At 46.7% G+C, this 16,581-nt stretch overlaps 1 protein-coding gene across 1 annotated transcript in view; it reads left to right on the top strand.

The window, feature by feature from the left end:
- The window catches only part of Alk (ALK receptor tyrosine kinase), a 723,531-nt gene extending 712,746 nt beyond the window's left edge, over positions 1–10,785 (top strand). The window contains exons 27-29 of the mRNA XM_021217650.2: positions 4,665–4,799; positions 5,550–5,640; positions 9,641–10,785. Coding sequence (XP_021073309.1) covers positions 4,665–4,799; positions 5,550–5,640; positions 9,641–10,330 — 916 coding nt within the window. The 3' untranslated portion in view covers positions 10,331–10,785. The remainder of the gene's footprint in view (positions 1–4,664; positions 4,800–5,549; positions 5,641–9,640) is intronic.
- Positions 10,786–16,581: the final 5,796 nt, after the last annotated feature.

Genomic DNA, 16,581 nt, shown 5'->3' with positions numbered 1-16,581 from the left:
CACACACTCCAAGGATGAAGGATGTGAGTGTGGTCCTCCCCAAACTCCAGCATCAGCATCCCGTCACCTACCTAGGCACACACTCCTAGGATGAAAGATGTGAGTGTGGTCCTCCCCAAACTCCTTAGCCCCAGGGTAATCGTAAGAAAAGCAGGTGAGTCCCAGCTGAGAGATACCCCCACTGAATCCCTGACAGGGCTGCTCAATCCTGGCAAGGCCACAGAAAGAACAAGGAAGAACCCTAAGGGAGCGTGGCCACTCAGTGAGATGTGATGTCATAATGGAATCTGGGGAGAGAGTAGGGAAATTCAGTGAAAGCTGAGGAAATCTGAATAAACTATGGGCTTTAGTTAATAACGTTTTAATGCTGATCCGTTAATTTATAATAAATGTACCATGATAATATAATGCTAAAAATAGTGGGGAACTGGGCACGGCATGCATGGAAACAATATTTGCAACACAATCCCTTCACAACGTGAACCATTCTATTACAAAATGAAGTTTCTTTCTTTTTAATCTGATAATGGAAATGTAAAAGCCATGGACAGATTGGAACACAGAATTGAGTAAATCTTCAGGGAAATGAAACAATTCTAAGGGACGAGAGGCATTGGAAAGAAAGAAAGAAGAAGAAAATGGAGAAGATGGAGCCGATTGGTCGGATATCCTAGCAAAGTTAGAGTCCCAGGAAGAAGGACATGGGAAATACAGAAAACAAAAATGGCAAAGAAATTCAGGAACATTTCTCCAGAATAGAGCCTCCATCTCCGGTGTGAAGGTGACCACTGTCGAGCAGCAGAGCTTGAGAGCCACAGACAAGCAAACCACCATAACATTCCAGGACTCTGCCTGCTCCTACGCAAGAAAAGAGAGAAAATGGTCAGAGGCTAAAGTCACGGTGTCAAAGTGGCATGCAAATGGTCCCTAGCAGAGAAAACACAAGGCCATGGGGATGACCCGAGTTTTGAAAGTCCCACACTGAGGTGACATCCTAAGATGGAAGACCCCCCCCCACTTCCAGACTTGTGTTGGCCATTTGAGCAAGAGGCTTCGTTATTTCTAGGCCTGGGAGATTTGCCTTGGGCCAATAACCCAGTGAATCTCAAAGTGGGGTGCACAGGCCGGAGATGGTGGTAACTTGGGTAATCATTGACAACACGACATCCTAGCCCCCTTCTCTGCATCAGGAACACCAGGGGTGGAGGTTCTGACAAGAACCTGTTCTGACAAGGCCTCCAGAGGAATCACATGAAACCCAAGACAGCATGGCGGCCACCTGCCATACCCCAAGGCAGAATGACAAGAGCAAGTTAGTAACTGTTCCGAATACCTGAGTGTCATGTGGCCTGTCAGCCTGCTCTTGAGCATGTGACAGTAGACAAGGATAGATACACTTGGGCAAAGATCCCCCGTTGGCACACGGTTTACAGAACAGCAGCCTATCTCATCCTCAATCAGAGGATGGAAAGACAAACGGACAGGAACTGCAGAGCAGTATTAAAAAAAGGCTACACTAAGGCTACAGTCTCAACACGGAAAGATGTTCATCCACGTTTAAAGCTTTAAAATAATTTCACAATGCAAAAATATTGATGGAATATATAGTCTTAGTTGTCCATGTCTTCGCATATTAAAGGGGGGGGGGGCTGCGCTCTGAACTTCAGTGGAGGGGCCAAGGGGAGAACCGATGGGGAGGAAATACGTCTGTATTTGTGTGTTCAAGAAGAAAAGGCACATTGGCATCAGGAAGGCAAAATAACGCCCAGATGCTCTCAAATGATATGGCACATACCTGTAACCCCAGCAACCAGGGGACTTAGGCAGAAACACTGGCAGTTTGTGGCCAGCCTGGGCTACATAATGTCAGGCCAGCCTGAGCTACAAGCAGACCCTGTCTTGTCTTTTAAATAACAACAAAAGATAATGCAATCACCCATGAGTATCTGTCTACATTTACCCGTCTATAGACCAAGCAGAGAATGTATAGTTACAACTCTTCAGGCCTCTTCTCGGTTGGATTTTGTTGTTTTTATCTGTTATATTGTCGTTTGCTGAAGTGGAGGAGAGATGTCTTCTTTTCCCCTTAGAGATCGGAAAGACCACGGGTGAGGGGACAATTCATGTTCTTGGCAATAGGCTTATTTCACCAACACAGCAACAGTTGAAGCACGCCTGCTGCACAGAAGGGGGTTCTCTCTTCCTTGTTAGGGCCGTGTTTTCTAAGAGCAGAATCTGCATCGACGTACTGGAACAAAGATGGATTTTCTTTCTCTGAAATATGATCATCAAACTAAGAGAATAAAACTGTCATCCACACAGAAAATATTATTTCTGGAACCTAGTAAACGGTGTCTCAAACGTCCTTTAAAACAAACAACCGGGAAATCAAAAGGCAATTTTCAAAAGAGGAAAATGTCTTATTTGATGTCAAAACACGGACAGAAAAAGTAAAACAGAATATTGTCAGTGCAGAAAGCAAAGCGGTGAGAGGAAGCGGTGGGTGTGTCTATTAAAGACAGCCCCACCTTTAATCAAAAGCCAGTAGGGAATGGGGGTTATTTGATAAACTGTTGGAAGAGTCCTTCAGACAAACAGGCCAATTTTGACCCTTCTCACCCACTGTACATAAAGTCTAACTGAGGAGAGTGGGAAAACAAACACACCTAGAAGATGGCAAATATGCAACCTTCGGTAAGGAGAAGATTGCATAACTGGGGACCTCAGAGAAGTCATGAAAACTTAAGACATATATTTAATGACTTGAAAATGAAGGCCATTGTTACACTAAAATATTAGTCATAAAGCAACTAATAGAAATTGTGGCTAGACTCCGCAGTACATTCCTGTAAGCATAACTCTTCGAGGAGCAGAGGCAGGAACGCTGTAGTATCAAAGCCTGCCTGGCTACAGAGTAACTTCAAGGCCAACCTGATTTACTACTCAACATTAAATTTAAAATGAAGGAAAACAGGACTTAGGGCTGGAGACTGAAGTTAGTGGTTAGAATGCTCGCCCAGCGTGTGCAAGACCCTGGATTCAATCCCCAGCCCCACCTTAAAATCCACCAAAAAATAAGCATCTTTTTGATAAAAGGTTAACATGTTTAAAACATACAATGAAAGTCTACAACTCAAAAGGCAAATTGAGATACTACCATAATATGCCCTGACAGATAACCTCGTGCAAAAGATGTGAACAGACAATATATAGGTTTAAAAATAATGACTAGATGAACAGACTTCATTAAAACACTCTACCATATGAAGTCCCGGGTTACCATATTTTCCCAGACCTGAGTTCAATGCCCAGAACACACATGCTGGAAGGAAATATCATTGATGTTTACCATTGTATTAGCTTGGTTTATCTAAGGAAGTTGTGGTAGCCCATCCTGTACTCCAGAGGCAGGGGGATTTCAAGTTTGAAGCCCGCTGGGCAATGAAGCAAACTTCAAGCCTCAAGCTATAATACAGAACGAGACTGTCACAGAAAAAGTCAAATAAAATTAACTAAAATCAAAGTGCAGAAAGATGGCCACTCAAGGTTCAAAATATTTGAAAACCGAAAGAAATGTGATAAGGGCAACCACGTTTCATGGCAATAGAGTATTTCACAGACACTTCACATCCTAGTTATAAGATTTTTTTTTAGCATGGAAATCAATGGCACTGTGATGAAATGAGCAGAATTATCAAGGCTCCATAGCCTAGAAACCTAGGCACAGAGCTGGACCAGAATGAAGAACGTGTCAGCGGGAGCTGTCTTTTAATAGAGAGTCCTGGGTGGCAGTGCTTGGTCATTCTCTTCACTTTTCTGAACCTAGAAAGTCCACGGGGCCTGGAGAGATAGTTCAGTCAGTGACATGCCTGTAGGTCACAGGTCTAAAGACCTGGCTCAGTCTCCAGAAACCACAAGAAGGGAAGAAAGGGCGGAGGCTGCGTGCTGGCATAGCTTGTAATGCTTAGGATGGGGAGACAGGAACAGGTGGATCTCTGGGGCTCACGGGGTTCATAGTCAGCCTAGCTTTCTCGGTGAGCCCTGAGCCACTGAGAGACTGTGTCTAAAAATATTTTATAAAGTTTTTTTTATTAAAAAGGCAAATTAGAAGCAGGGCAAATGAACCCATGGTTAAGAGGACTTGCTGCTCTTACAGGGTACCTGGGTTCCAGTTCCAGTCCCAGCTCCCATCCTGAACAGCCCACACCTGCCTATAACTCCAGCTCCAGGGAATCGGGCACCTTCTTCTTGCCTCTATGAATACCTGCTAATACACACACACACACACACACACAGAGAGAGAGAGAGAGAGAGAGAGAGAGAGAGACAGAGGCAGAGACAGAGACAGAGACAGAGACAGAGACAGAGACAAAGACAAATATGAGAGAGAAAGATATTTAATAATTTTTAAAAATTAAAATAAAGTAGATGGTTTCTAAGAAACAATATTTAAGGTTATTGTCCTTTGGCCTCCGTGTATATGTGCACAAATGTTTGTATGCATAAGCCTACATACACACACACACACACACACACACACACACACACGCGAGTGCGCAAAGGAGTCCTTTGTTACAGAAAATGGTTTAAAGGAAAACATAAAAGCTTAGGTGTCTCTGTGTGTGTGTGTCCACATCACTATCTGTCTTCTGCTCTGTGCCCAGGTCTTTTGGAGTGTTGCTATGGGAAATATTTTCTCTTGGATATATGCCGTACCCCAGCAAGAGCAACCAGGAAGTTCTGGAGTTTGTCACCAGTGGAGGACGGATGGACCCGCCTAAGAACTGCCCCGGGCCTGTGTATGACCTTTGGGAACTTCCTTCTAGAAATTGAGCACAGCCTTGTTTTTAAGTATTTGGATCTGCAAATGCTCCTTTAAAGTTAAAGAGAAGTTGGTAGCCTTCTTTTAAGATGTCCCAAGAGTGTCCCAGAGACTTCCGTAAGATGGGTCAGTCTTCCAGACCATCAAACACAATAATGTTATCCCAGAAAGGTATCCATTACCAGGCTAGAGGATGCAGACTCACTTCTACATGTCTCAGTTGCCTTTAGAAATGTCTATCCCAGACCCACCCAGTTGGCCCTGCACTCTTAGGTATATCTCCCTTAAATATCACCCGCAGCGCACACGCACGAAAAAGAGAGAAGGAGGGCCAGTGGTGACGCACACCTTTAATCCCAGCACTCGAGAGGCAGAGGCAGGTGGATTTCTGAGTTCGAGGCCAGCCTGGTCTACAGAGTGAGTTCCAGGACAGTTCCAGGCTACACAGAGAAACCCTGTCTCAAAAAACCAAGAGAGGGAGAGAGAGAGCAGTGAGCTTGTGTTTTCTGTCTCCTATAGTGTCCCCTCACCTCCTTTCCAAAAAACAAGAGGGGGAATAAATTACCTCATCCTAAACATGGCTTTAGAGAAGTGGCATTTGATGTAAACTACCTGGGTGTCTTGAGATGATCCTCTGTCCCACCAGCAGGGGGCAGCATAGCTCAATCACGTGGACCTACTTGTCTCCCCTTCCGGTGTGTCTCCTGACTTTTGTTCATCCTTTCAGATACCGGATAATGACGCAGTGCTGGCAGCATCAGCCTGAAGACAGACCCAACTTCGCCATCATTTTGGAGAGGATCGAATATTGCACCCAGGTATAAATGCTTTCTCCCCTTGACCAGCCTCTAATCTACATGGGGAAACTGTTTCAAGACACCAGAGAATAATGCTTATTGTGAGCCTCAGTATTCCTGATCTCCGAAGTGACAGGATTTGCAGCCCACTTTCCAATGTCCTACAATAAACACTGGAAACTTCCCACTTTCACATCACAGGGCCAGATAGAGTCTATTCAATTCGCAAGCATAACGGCGTCCCTGCTAGACAGCTAATGCTGTGTGTTCATCTTAACAATTAAAGTATAATTACATCATTTCCCTTTCCTCACACCAGCCCCTCCCATCTCCAAACCCACCCCCTAACCCTGTTCCTCTCAAACTCGTGACCTCTTTTTATTATTATTATTATTATTACATATGTATATAAATACTGTCTGCTGAATGTACTTTGTATTCCTTGTGATTCCATAAAATTTCAGGGCCAACCACTTCTATTGGATAATCAATTAGAGGATTGCACCCCGGGGAGAATAATTGTCCCCTCTCAGCTGACATCAGTTGCCTGTAGTTCTTTGTCTAGGAGTGCGGTCCGTGATATTTCTGTTGATGTTTGGCGTCTGTTGATGTTTGGTTCTTATTCAGGTACCCATATTGTTGTGCTATCAAGGACAACCAGGCAGCTACTTGTTTTGTAAATGAAATGGGATATAAAGGAGAAGAACGAAAGCTCTCAAGACTTACAACTCGGCTAAACATTTACATTAAATAGATAGTAATTACATAATAGCTAAACCACTCTGGAGAAATGTTCAAACCATTCGTCAGTAGCACTTGTGTGGACTTAGACTATATAAGTTGCTTTTCCATGTTATTTTTTTCAAAGATTTGTTCTTATATTATGTGTGGGAATGTTTTGCCTTACATGTCTGTTTGTGCACTACACACTTGCAATGCCCATGGAGGCCAGGAGAGGGCGACAGATCTCTGGTCTGGCATTTACAGCCACCAAGTGGGTCCTGGGAACCGAACCTGGGTCCTCCAGAAGAGCAAAAAGTATTCTTAACTGCTGAGCCATCTCCAGCCCTGGATTTCCATGTTATTTTTAATTTGTTCTCCGGGAGGGCTCCTTCTATCTCATTTTATAGAGGAGGGGCTGGGCTTAGAGAGAGCCCTCTCCTGCTTCCCCCCTCCCCCGCCCCCCCTCCCCCACCCCCCCTCCCATCTTGACTGAACCGTGACTGTTCATCTTCATCCTCAGCAGACTGTACCTCCCCGCTCATCAGCAGCAGGACAGGGGAATAGAGGCAGTGGCAGGAGGATGCTTTCCCTCCCGTGTCTCACACTGACCCAGAGCATCTGCGACAGTCCTCTGCAGCGGCTCTGTTCCCCAGTCCATCTTCCTATCAGGGTCTCAGCAGCAACCTCTCGGGACTTTATGTCAGTGACCAGCTTTCCCTTTACTGTGTCCCACCTTTCCCTCCCTCCTGGCTCTGATCCTGTCAGCATACAAAATTAAATTAGCATCCTCTCCCTATGCCCTACACCCCCCACTCCAGCTAGTCCTCTTTGTCCCCCAATTTCACTTCTACTAACGCTCTCTCCCACCTACGAGTTGCCCCCTCCAGCTCCCTGGCATCTCCCTCACATGGCCCCTTCCCAGCTTCCTGGCTTTTCACAGTTGCTCTTGTATGTTAAGCCCAGCTAGCGCCACCTGTACGTATTAGCTAGGGTTCCTGTTGCTGTGATGAAGCCATGACCAATGACCAAAAGCAAGCTGGGAAGGATGGGGTTTTATTAGACTGACACTTCCATACCACAGGTTATCACTGAAGGAAGTTAGGACCGCAACCTGGAGACAGGAGCTGATGCAGAGGTCATGGGGGCGGGGGGCAGGGGGTGCTGCTTACTGGCTTGCTTTTCATGGTCTGTTTGCTCATCCTTCTTACAGAACCCAGGACCAGGAGTAGCCACACACACAATGGGCTGGCTCACCTCCATCCATCACTAATTAAGAAAATCCCCTACGGGTGTGCCTACTGCCAGATCTTATGGAGGCATTCTCTTAATTGAAGTTCCCTCCACTCAGATGTGTCAAGCTGACGTGACACCTTATGTGCGCGAGGATGGGCTCATCTGCTGCACAAGGGACGCCATCAGGTGTCCGTGCCACTGAGATATTTTAGAAAAGTCAAACAGTGAAGCCACTGTCTCTCTAAACCCCCTCAGCCGGGACCGAGGGCTGACACTTTCTTTGAGCTTCAGCAACGGTGTGCCTAGCCACACTGTCCCAGTCCCGTCGTGGGTCCCAGCTGTGAGGGTGACCTGCCTTCTTCATCTAGCTGGACTTCAGTGGCCATGTTATTGGGGGAAAGAGGGGATGTGTCAGGGAGCCTTGCTTACTGGCATGTAGTTTATTATGTTCTGACAGGCATAGAATACTCTCATAAACACAGATACACATTCACATACCTTCTTTGGGGTGTTTTCTCCAAAATACATAATATCACTGCAAAGGCAGGTGGTTGTACAGCTGCAGGCCGTAAAGGACTGACTGTGGAAGAAGCTAGCAGTAAGTGAAATGGCTTTTAAAAAGATATGTGTAGTTGTTTTCTTAAACCCTTTGCTGACGGATACTGGACCGGTGTGCTGTCCTGTAAAAATTTAAGTAACCGAGGTTTCCCCTCCATTTGCATACACTATTACTGAATTAAATTTTCCCTAGAGCTTTCTCCCACACACTTTCCTTTAAACCCATGGCAACCGCGTCTGCTCTCATCTTACAGTCTATGACGCTGACAGCGATCTAGCATAAGCCAGGTTTGTGAATGGTTTCTCCTCCACAGAAGCCCCATCACTGAATGGGCAAGTGAGCCCCTGCCTTGGAACAGCTGCACAAGCAACAAGAACACACAACACAGAGAACACACCATCAAATACGAGAACACACCACCAAATACGAGGAAACCTGCAGGTGCTTAGGGAAGGGGCAAACAACACCCTCTGTGAGCCAAATGTGGCATCCCTCTTCCCTGCCAGCTTCCCTACGACAAAACGAAAGTCACATTATCTTTTGTCTTTGAAGTTTGCAAGAGTATTTTTTGGAAATAGACCTTAACATTTTAAAAGTGATGTTAAACAAAACAAAACAAAACAGAAGCTGGTAAGACGGCTCAACGGGTTAAGTAAGGTTCTTGCTTGCTAGAGCCAAATGACCTGTTTGACCCCCCCCCCCAGGACCCACATAGTGGAGGGCAGAGAACACACGCCATAGGTTGTCCTCAACTTACACACACACACACACACACACACACCAAGGCACATGCATACCTGCACACATATACATACACACTATAAATTAAAACCTAATAAAAAAAATTTTTAAATCTGTAAAAAAATGCCCCAGGGGCTTCTGCTCTGCCCCCAGGCATGGGTGCTTACCCCCACCCCCTAAGCACCGGGTCTCCTCTCCTCCTCTGGTGGGTTATTCGAAAATAGTGGTGCTCACGCTGTCCTCTGATACACACCTGTCAACTAATATATTAACTTGCTTTTCTGTTGTTTTCCATTTTTCGATAACCACTGTGTGCAAAATGCACCTTGGGGAGGAAAGGGTTTATTTCCTCAGAATACTTTACCATCTGTCATCACTGGAAGCCAGGACAGGAGTTCAAGGCAGGAACCTGGAGGCAGGAACTGGAGTAGATACCATGGAGGGAGATTGCTTATTGGCTTGTTCAGTTTGTTTTTCATAGAACCCTGGAGGGGTGCCCCCAGCGGACTTGGCTCTCCCACACCCATCATTAAGAAAACGCCCCACAGACAAGGTCACAGGCCAATCCGATGGCGGCAATAACTCAAGGTTTTCTCTCTCCTTTCAGGTGACTTTAGTTTGTGTCCAGTTGACAGAAATGGATCAACTGTTAACCGTTAGCTCCCCTCCCGCGCCCTCTTCTCCTTTCTCTCTCATCTCTTCCAGACCCAACATCTCTCTGATTCCGTGTTCATCCATTCTCTCTCTGCCCCCCAACCCCCACAGGACCCCGATGTGATCAACACAGCTCTACCCATCGAATATGGTCCAGTAGTAGAAGAGGAGGAGAAAGTGCCCATGCGCCCCAAAGACCCCGAGGGAATGCCTCCTCTGCTGGTGTCTCCCCAGCCTGCGAAGCACGAGGAGACGTCCGCAGCTCCCCAGCCCGCAGCCCTGACGGCACCAGGCCCATTGGTGAAGAAGCCCCCGGGTGCGGGCGCCGGAGCGGGAGCTGGAGCGGGTGCGGGCCCGGTGCCCCGAGGTGCGGCCGATCGGGGCCACGTGAACATGGCGTTCTCTCAGCCCAACCTTCCCCCGGAGCTGCACAAAGGCCCGGGATCCAGAAACAAGCCGACCAGCCTGTGGAACCCCACCTACGGCTCGTGGTTCACCGAGAAGCCTGCCAAAAAGACCCATCCCCCGCCGGGCGCCGAGCCGCAGGCGCGGGCAGGAGCGGCCGAGGGTGGCTGGACCGGGCCGGGCGCGGGGCCCCGCAGAGCCGAGGCTGCCCTGCTGCTCGAGCCATCGGCTCTGAGCGCCACCATGAAGGAGGTGCCACTGTTCAGGCTGCGCCACTTCCCCTGCGGCAATGTCAACTATGGTTACCAGCAACAGGGTCTCCCCTTGGAAGCCACTGTTGCGCCGGGGGACACCATGCTGAAAAGCAAGAATAAGATCACCCAGCCAGGGCCCTGAGCCCTGCACTCCACTAGCTTTTCCCCCTGGCGGAGCCGGAGCCCACCCAGAGGGAGATGGACAGAGTGGCTCCACCACAAACCTGAGACCAAATGTCACTCTCATTTTTGTGCCAACTTGTTTTGAAGTGCCACATTTTTTTTTAAAAGGAAACTTGTGTTTTTTAAGATGTGTTAGAAGGGTTTTTGAGCATGGGTTCATCTATCCTCTCAAAAGAAGAAAATGCCATTCTTTAAAAAAAAAGGCGATCAGTGCAAGCAAGGCCCAAATTGGTCAAAGTTTTTGTGCATGGTCCGCTGTACAGTCCCCTAAGGCTTCTTTCCGATTTTTGTGTGCGCTCTGCTTCCGTGTAGTCAGAAATAGCTGCTTCCATGTCTCCTAGGGGGAGCCGTAGGTGTTTCCTTGCCTTATGGATATGAGCCACTCGAGGGGCGGGCGAGGGAACAGAAATAAAGGAATTCATTTCAATGACTCAGCATGGGGAGAGGCGTTATTTACTTGAAAAAGAAGTAAGCTGACATCGCTGTGGGTGGTGGTTAGAGGCTTTTAATTGTCCTAACTCATTGCCTATTGTAAAAAAAAAAAAAAATGTCGTGACTAGTTCGTAGTATAGTGAAAAACGTGTATATATTCATCTAAGCAAAATGCATCCATCGCAAGTGCTTTGCATATGAAACTCCAGTAGCGATGCAGAGATTCAAACACCCTGTTAACATACCTCATGCCTTAAGAAAAAATCTTCCTACTAAAAGTAAAAATACCGTGTGTGAGGTTTCCTACTGGATTTAAAACTCAAGACCGAAATTACTTTCACACTTTCCATTCATTCAGATCTGATCACTTTTTAAGACTCAAGTAGCAGCGATACGTAGAAGTATAAGAAGATACCCATTTGTGGACATGTAAATCTATACATCTGAGGCCCAAACCTTCCCCCCCCCGCCCCCCCCCCCGGTTTCCTCCTTTCCATGAGGCATTGGGCCATTGGAGGAACAAGCCTTCCAGTGGCCTAGACCTGGTAGGTCCTTCCCCAGTTCTCCCAACACCTTTCCCCGCCCCCGCCCCCGCCCCCCCTTCTTAGCCATGAGATCCTGGTTTGCTGGGAACACAAATGTGGTTTAATACTCATAGCATAATTTACATAGATCTCAAGTGCAGGTTACAACAAAGCATTTGGAATTAAAAAATTGCTTGGAGAGTTGAGGTCAATGCTGTGTTTCAGTGGGTGTTCTGAACCTGGTTTTCACAGATGACATTTATTTCTATGAAATGAAATCGGGAACCCATTAAATTTTATACACATGCTTGTGCAATTCCGAGTTTATCTGTATGTTTTCATTTCCCCTTTCTCTGCTCTGTATTCTCATGTCCAGTTTGTTCCTGGTGGGAGCCATGATGAAATGTCTCTTTGGAGGGAAAACATTTTTTTGTTACTCCCTAGGTACAAAGCATTTCCAAGCATAGGGACTGTGTGTGTGTGTGTGTGTGTGTGTGTGTGTGTGTGTATCTGTCTGTGTGTGTCTGTGCCTTTCTCCCATCCTCTCCATTTTGTCCACTGCAGAAGTGTCACTTTGAGAGTAGGAGAGCCATTGTGTTCCACCATGCCAATTCCAGACAACTGTTGAGTTTCCATAAGGCAGTTATCTGGCCCTCAAGTTGATTCTGAACATCTAAAGATTCTCTGTTATACTCCAGGGACTACTTTTCCCAAAACATGTCCCATGGGATACCCCTGAAGCTGGAAGACAGATGCACAGCTGTGAATAACAGTTCTGAAAAAAACGTTATCGGTAAAGTTTTCGGTTTGTGCAAAAAAAAAAAAAAATAGGCACACAACCAAAACACCTTGTTCCAGCTCACAAACCACCCAAGGGGATTCGAGTCTCGCTTCGAAAACCACTGTCCTGAAGGCTGATGACAGAGGAGCAGTCTGTAACGGAGAAAACAGCTCCATTTTCTAACCGCAACATCACTAGTCACTAACAAACTGGGCAGTGTGTGCTGCGTGGCTGAAGAGCGAGCTCTGTCATTAACAGAGGAATTTTACCCCTTTCCGCTCAAAAAAAACAAAAACAAAAAACAAAAAAACAAAACAAAACAAAACAAAAAAAAACAAACAAAAACCCTACAGATTCAGGTTGTGCCTTACTACCCCTGATGGATTTGTTGTTTTTCTGTCTTTATTGGGTATCAGTGCTCATGTAAATGACGGTCAAACCTTCAAGCCTGTGTACATGGATAAGTAAATAAACAACTCCATACTGAGCCACGATGACATCAGATGTTTCATTGAAGTCGGTGTGACCCCCCCCCCCCCATACCATGAATCTGGATTACTGTCCACTATGTACTGCAGCAGCCATATGGCTGCGGCAATCTATACAGATGCTGGACTCTAATAGCATTCATTAACCATGGGAGGGAGTTCCACTTAGGATGTGTGAACAGGGCCCAATTAAGGCTTGCAGGAGCCACGCTAATCAAACCATAAGCTAGTGTAATTATTTGTATTCTGTGTCTATAAAGAAGGAATCAAAAAGGTCACGATTGTTCTGTGGAGGCAGCAATCTGTGAGGAATGACCAGCTTGTTAATATATGACACCTTCTATATACCAAATCAAAAGAGAGATGCAGCAGCTGTTTTTAAACAGCACGTTCTGCTTAGTAGATTCTCTCACCAAGAGCAATCTTAGGCCTGGCTAACTTAAGTTAAATCAACTTGGGGCCACCTCCATGTACAAAAGGACAGTAATGGCCCTGCCCTGAGACCCCTGAGAGGTCATAACGTGAAATTGCGAGCAGCCCTCCTGCACTCTGGTAGCCCCCAGATGCTGTGGGGTCGGCTGTCCCACCCACACTGAGGCCTCTTGCCTCTCCCACCCAAGGTAAGGTTTCCCTTTATGTATCATTTGTCTGATGATAGTCACAAGACCGCCATCTTGACCGGCTCCTTTGGGGCTCAAAAGAAGAGTGTAAAGACTGAAGTCCCACAGAGTTGAAGAGAAGTACCAGGAAAGGGGGCTCTTTTGTCAGTTTAAGCAACTCTTTCAAACTAGTCACTTCCCCGGGATATTTGGTGAACCCTAAGGCAGAAAGTATTACATAACTGCGGGCTAATTTTATTATTTGAAAATGTGGGGCTTTTCCATCCAAATCCCCAAGTCATACCTGTAAGTGGTTCTGATAAGTTTTTCTCCAATAATACAGCAGGATTAAAAGTCCCCCTGAGCTTTAGAGCCTCCCCCCCCCAAAAAAAAAAAAAGAAAAGAGAAAAGAAAAGAAAAAAGAAAAAAAAGCATATGGATTTAGACTACTCCACATGCAGGCTTTCCAGGACAAGACTCTCAGCGCTGTATGAAGTATTGTCAATCTGTCTTTAGCTAATGCTTTTTTTTTTTTTTTTATGGGTCCCTAAAGCAGACACAATCTGACTTCTCTAACTTCCCAGCAGCAGATGATCCCCCGTGTTGCCCGCACGAAGATACAAACCGGTGTCTCCTGAATTCCTTGACACGACATCCTGAAATGAGAGGGGATGCCCAAGAAACAGCAGGGTAGCTGTTATTGGGGTTCTGCTTTCAGTTGGTGCCCTGAAGCAGGTCTATTTAATCTCTAGTGCATCTTTGGATACAGACTTTCCTCCAGTGTTTCCACCCTTGGAAAGTCTGACAGGAACGGAGTGATTATATAAACTTACTGGGGCAGAATGAAAGCTCTGTGAACTAGGACAGAAAACTTGTTCTTTCTGTGGCATGATGCCATGTCACACAAGTAGCCCCCCACCACCACCTGTGACAGTGGGGTTGCCAGGCTATGCTCGGAAAACTCCAGCCATGGCCTGTTTTCAGTTCCTTCCCAAATCTACTTCCTCTCTGGACACCTTGCACACTCTCTCCTCGCTCCATCGGGACTTCCCTGGCAGGACTTGCCCACGTTCACCTACCATGCTCCCCTGCCAGCTGGTGTCAGTGAAAATTCTTGTTAAACCCTCAGCCTGAGCAGCTAGACTATCAGGTCTCCCATAAATATTTACAGTGTAAGGAAGCCATTTGCCCACGGAGATGAGTATCAAGTCGGTACAGTCTCAGATGATGACATTGTGAGGTATGGTTTGGCACTCCTCTATGGCTCCACAGACAGCAAGCAAGCAGGCCACGGGTTAGGGATCGTGTCAGACAGCAATCGCCCACCTGGGTCACTCAGGCAAGGGGCTGGACTTTTCTCCTTTTAAAAAGTAAGGAATCCAAACAGGATGGTAAACACATCTTTAATCCCAGCACTGAGGAGCCTGAGGGAGGAGGCTAACCTGAACTACGCAGAAAGAACATCTCAAAGAAGTTGGGGGTGGGGGTGGGGGGGAGTGAACCCATGGGGAAAAAAAAATTGAAGGGCTTGGTCTCAAGGGAGCCCTCTAACTCCCAACTGAGACTTCACCTTTGTCAGGTGAAACCTAATGGTCAACTCATAATCGGCTGAGCATAGCTGTTTATCCTTTACCTTACTCACTCACTTAGGGCCAAAGATCATGAATTCAGGGCTCAACCCTAGCGAGACAAGTTATATGTAACCTTCACAGAGAGGCAGACTAGAAGGCTCAGCCTCCTTTCACTTTTCCCCTCCCTAGTCCAAATCATAAAAACCATTAGCGAAATGAAGTAGGCCTGGATGGCTTCCTGCGAGCCACACGGTGGACGGGATTATTAGCCATGTCTGATGACCACCGCGCCTTCCATGTAACTTCACTTTGCATCTCTGGTATTTCCTGCAACCACAAGTCTTGTGGCTGGACTGGGGACGAGCAGCCTGGTGCACTGGCAGTGGTCAATTTGTTTTTCTTTGTGCCCACTCTCAAACAGGGGTGGCCCAAGCCTAATAGGATTACACAGGGAAGTGTCTGACAAATGTTCTTCAAGGCAAGGCATTCATTGAGGAGCCTCCTTCCTCCCTACCACAAGACTGGAGAGTTCCTCCTTTTAGATGCCTCTGGGTAGCAAATGCTAAAAGCCCTGTTTTCAATGGTGTTCCTTTATAGCTTAGCTGGAAACAAACTCCAAAGGCCAGCCAACATCATCATCCCCAAAGGCGGGAAGATGAAGGCTGTAGGTGACTTTCCTACAACTTAAAATACCCGGCATTTGGTTTTAAGAAATCAAATCCATTTCGCTCTAGTTTCAAAGTATTATTTGTGTAGACTTTCCACGACCTCGAAAGAAGTCACTGAGACCCAGAAACCCTTCTGCCTCCTGTCCATTCCGATAAGCAGCTGGCGACGGTGATAAAAAGACACGAAGCTGAACGTGGTGACGAGGGGGTTTCCCTTTGTCACAACAAGGCACGTGAAGAGAGATCACAAGACTCTCAGGCCTAACTCTTAATTCCCTAAACTCCATTCCCTTCGAGAAAAAAAGAAGAGAGCATGGGGGAACTCCAGCCGTTTTACTAATACTTATAGCCCACGGGGATGTGCACTGGGATGCGCGCTGGGATGCGCACTGAGATGCGCACTGGGATGCGCGCTGGGATTATGAGAGACCCACGGTCATCAGCATCATTAGCACGTTGGGATGAAGCCTTCTGCAGTGCTTTCTTCTGCTCTGTCTCCCACACAAAGCAAGGCCTCTTCTCTCACCCTCCATATGAGACTTGCAATGACCATCCAAACTCGCTCTTGAGTCCATCACGGGGAGGGCATTTTCCCCAGAGAAGAGGACAGTGGTACTTTTCCTTCCCAAGCACTGTCATCAGAGCCACTGTCATTGGCACTGTTGACTGGGTTTTAGCACGGACCCCTTCAGTGACGCTGTGGGGGGAAGATAAGAATGACTTGAAGCTAGGCGTATAATTTTAACATGATTCAGTTTCGTGTCAGTCTGATTTGATTTGTTATGTAAAAAAAAAAAAAAAAAAAAAAAAGTAATTAGCTCACAGTCTTCAGTGAGACAAACGCACTTGGGCCAAGCCTGTAGAGCTCTTTGAGCCTGAACAGATAGGGCTTAGTTTCCCTCGGATTGCCTCGGAACAGGGACACACAGCATCAGACATCCAAAGCCCTAAGCTTTAGAAACGCTCAAGTTCAAATTCAGCACAGGGCAGGCCGAGCTCTGAGAGTTTCTATTTGACCTCATTGATCTAGTTGAAATAACTGGTAACTCACAAAAGCCGGGCGTGGTGGCGCACGCCTTTAATCCCAGCACTCGGGAGGCAGAGGCAGGCGGATTTCTGAGTTCGAGGCCAGCCTGGTCTACAAAGT

Source organism: Mus pahari, chromosome 18 (genome assembly GCF_900095145.1).
Source record: "Mus pahari chromosome 18, PAHARI_EIJ_v1.1, whole genome shotgun sequence".
Taxonomy (NCBI): Eukaryota; Metazoa; Chordata; class Mammalia; order Rodentia; family Muridae; genus Mus; species Mus pahari.
Note: the sequence above shows the minus strand (reverse complement) of the source record. Positions and strands in the feature narration are given on the sequence as shown.